Source organism: Asparagus officinalis, chromosome 7 (genome assembly GCF_001876935.1).
Source record: "Asparagus officinalis chromosome 7, Aspof.V1, whole genome shotgun sequence".
NCBI lineage: Eukaryota > Viridiplantae > Streptophyta > Magnoliopsida > Asparagales > Asparagaceae > Asparagus > Asparagus officinalis.
The window spans coordinates 37589328-37593402 of record NC_033800.1 but is presented as its reverse complement, the minus strand read 5'-3'; the positions used below and the strand labels follow the sequence as shown (position 1 = coordinate 37593402).

General features: G+C 41.7%; 1 protein-coding gene across 1 annotated transcript in view; it reads left to right on the top strand.

The window, feature by feature from the left end:
* The window catches only part of LOC109846979 (cell division cycle 20.5, cofactor of APC complex-like), a 61366-nt gene extending 57597 nt beyond the window's left edge, over window positions 1-3769 (top strand). The window contains exons 2-3 of the mRNA XM_020416221.1: window positions 6-1016; window positions 3316-3769. Of these exons, the coding sequence (XP_020271810.1) occupies window positions 6-1016; window positions 3316-3358 (1054 nt within the window). The 3' untranslated portion in view covers window positions 3359-3769. The remainder of the gene's footprint in view (window positions 1-5; window positions 1017-3315) is intronic.

The window sequence follows — 4075 nt, the reverse complement described above, 5'->3', positions numbered from 1 at the left end:
ATCAGTGCCGGTCAGATTCTCGATGCGGCTGGTCTCCAGGACGGCGATCATCTAAACCTCCTCGATTGGAGCCCTAGCCGCAACCTGGCGATCGTCCTCGACGACGTCGTGCACTCTCTGAACCCTGGCACCTCCGCTCATGAGATCGTCTTCGACTACATGGGCAGTTCAATTTCGAGCCTCAGCTGGGCTCCCGACGGCCGCCACCTCGCCGTTGGAATGCACGATTCGCTGATTTACATATGGGACGTCGAACGAAAGTGCCCGACGAGGACTTTGAGAAATGTGCACTGGAGATCATCTCGAGTCGGGTCTCTGGCTTGGAAATGTGACAACATACTGACCTCAGGAGGCTCAGACGGCAGAGTTGTCAACAGCGATCCCAGGATGCCGTCTGCAGCCCACGTTGTTCAAAGCTACCGAGGACACGGGCCCGGCGACATTTGCGGGCTCAAATGGTCACCTGATCACGCAAGCTTCAAGCAACTAGCGAGCGGAGGCAGCGACGGCCTGGTTCATGTATGGGATGCTCGCAATCAGAATCAGTGGGCTTTTCGTTTCAAGGTTGCTGCTAGAGATGCTTCTGTCAGGGCCCTTGACTGGTGCCCTTTCAAGGGTTGCTTGCTGGCCACAGGGGGAGGTGTTGGAGGGGACGGCAAGAGCAACGGATCGATCAGGTTCTGGAGCACGCAAACCGGTGCTTGTGTGAGGTCGGTGAAGACCGGCAGCACCCGAGTCTGTGCTCTGATGTGGAGCAAGAACAGCGAGCAGTTTTTGAGCTCGTGCAGCGGTACCGATCAGGATCACATGACTCTCTGGGACTACCCATCCTGTGTTAGGACAGGAGAGCTTGTGGGTCACGTCGCCCCATACTTAGCTTTGAGCCCAGATGGCACCACGGTTGCATCGGCTACGGGGGGCATCGACTCAACGCTGAGATTGTGGAACGTTTTCCCCCCAGTTCCCAAGCCCACATCTAGAGCTCTCTTCAGCGGTTCGTATCATGCGCACATCAGGTAATCACATTTGCGCGTGCACGCACACACCCACACTCACACGCAACACACACACACACACACACCATGCGCGCATACACACACTTTTACTTGTTTATTTATTAACATGCCAGTAGTTTAGCCGTGTCACTACTACACTCACGCCACACTCTCAGTCGTGCATGCACCTCTTATCGGTTGTGTATGCCCCATTACCACAGACCATCGATCAAACCAGGCCATTGCTGCCCTCGCACCGCACCATCAGTCATGCATGCATCGCCCATCGATCGTGCATGCCCTACTCATGCACCCGTTGGTCACAGTCACTCATGCATGCACCGTTAATCATCCATGCACACCCATGTTTCCACTCACCCATTGCTTGTGCTCGGTAGTGCACAAACCGCCCATTGCCAGAAGTCAATCGATCGCACTTGGTCATGCATATGAGACAGGGTAGTTTTTGACACACATCACATACTTCTAGCACATATCATATGCTTTTGAAGTGTTTCGTACATTTCTAGATCTCAATATTTGAATTCCAGAAAAAAACGGTACTGTGAAATTTTTGGCATGGCTCATAAATTTTCTTTACGCTCACGACACCTTCCGACACCTCTCATATTTTCTGACACATATTTTCTTGGTAATTTATCCTAACCCAAGTGTCCTGATTTTAGAAAGATTTGCAGTGTCAACATGCTCAGTAGTGTATATCCTGCTTGACACAGACAGACACATCTACATCTTTGCTTGTTTATTTATATATATCCCTGCAGGTCATATTTCCAATGCTAATTCTGCAGTGCGAGTTTGTTTCCCAGCAGCAAAGTATCTACATTATTTGATTGCATTAGTTCGTTATCCCAATGGTGGTAGATGACTTCGGCAAGTGAAAAATTAGAGGGGTTGGCTTTCTTGTGTGTGGGTATGTCTTGGTGTGTGCATGTGTGTGTTATGCTTGTATGTATCTTTTAAAGGTTAAAATTTGGGCTATTTTTGGTTTTTGGTGTGAGTGTGTGCGTGTGTAGGTGTATTTCAAGGTGTGTCATTCTTATTCTTTTTTCTAATTGTTTTGGGTTATTTTTGTTGTTATGGTGCTGATTTTCTGTGAACTTGTTCAACAGGATTGTATCTTTCTGAGGGGTTCGTGTGAGTTCATTTCTGCTCTCATTATTACTTTTGTTTCTAGGTATTTTGTGGTGTACTAGTGCAGGTTTTATGTTCAATTTCACTTTTACAGAGTTTGTTGCTCTTCCTTTTGTACTATTAGTTGCTGGATGTTTGTGTGTGTGCATGTGTGTCTTTGTATATGTGTTTCTGTATGTCTGTTTGGGGCATGCAGGTTTTTCTTCTCTTTTTCCCCTGCATTAAAGAATGAAAAGCGAGGTCCTATCTACTTTTATTGAGAAAGATTGCTCACCAGTTTCATATACTGAATTGCGTTTTTTTTTTTGAGAAACATATTGATAAACACCTGGACAGTATTATATTTAAGAAAAAGAATGACTGAGAAATGAACTTTTTTGTTGGTGTGAAGACTGTTAAATTGAATCAGTGTGATTGATACATCTGCTTGTACTTTGAGGAGAAGATAGCTGTCAGGTTTCTACTTTTTGTAGTTATCAACAATTATTTTCTTAAATAAGGTACTTTGTTATGATATTCACTAACTGAACACAGTTTTGAAGCCTGTGCATTACTTAATATTGAAGATTGCTTTTTTAGGAGTTTGACTGACCGAATTTGAAACAGGAGAAATTTCATTAAACCATGTTTCACATTCTTCTAATGACACTTAATGCACATTCATACACTTAAAACATAATACCAGATACTAACACAATTTTCAAATGCTTCAGAATTTTAATGGTTGTTTTTTTAGTAATCTTGTAAATTCATCAAAACATATATGTTGGTGGAAAATATTACCTCAGTTATTTTGTTGAATTTTCCTAACCAATTGTCCATTTTAAGAAGATTTTCCATACAAACATGCTCCTCCATCTCTTACACATCTTATGCTCTTACCCTTCATTACAAAAATCCCGTGCTTGTCTATTTATTTATTTTTGCAGCCGTACTTTCTCAGCATTTCGCTTTTTTTGCCTTTAATTGCAATTGGTTGCATCTCCCAATTGGTGACGGTCTGATAGGTAAGTCTGGTAAGTGCAAAAACAAATTTTTTTTACTGGTAAGTCTATGTCTACTCTGATTTAGTTGATTTTTTTTAAAAGCATGTAGCTGGGGACTTGTGTAGGTCTCCTAGCTGTAGTTCATGTTCGCCTCATTTTGCTTGGTTTCGTCTCTTCAGGTTTATCACAAATGCAATAAGTTTCATATATAGTACGGGTTAAGAACTTTGTTAGTCTAGCGCTATCAGTAGGCAAGGCTTGGAATTTGTAGAAGTTGCAGAGGACTTTACAACTACATGATTTGTAGTAGTTGCAGAGGAGTTTACAACTACATGGACCAGTATCCCTCCAGCAACCAAACGAAATGCAACGATTCCGATTACTCGGGTTTTCTTGCAAGCTAATTACTTTTTCATACTGCAGTCAACAGCGCATCCTTGAAAGAAAAGTTGTGAGCAAGTTTCCAGTATTTGCGGAGGCTCTTGTGTCTGTCGCCTTGAATTTCCGTCCTCCGTGTTTACTGATTTTTTTAATTAATTGAGTATGATTGTAAATTTATAATGCGACTTAGTGTAATTGAAAGTTCTTTTTTTAAGGATGTAATAAAAATACACTTCCGAGTTCCATGGTTTAGTTTCTTTGGTTTTTAATCAGTTTATTTGCATATCAAATGTCTCTCTTCATTAGGAATTTTACTATAATGTGCTTGAAAGTTTACAAAAAGATTGTAAATATTTTCACATATTACAGGATGGTTCCGACATTTCCAATACCAAGAGGCAAAATGTGAATATTTTACTGGAGTTGAGCACGTCAATCATATATTACCAAATTATGTAAGGTTAAACATGCAGACTTTTAGATTATATATATAGAATTGGACTTAATTTTTTTTCTCATTGTTAATCATTTTCTGGACTTAAGGACCTTCATCAATTT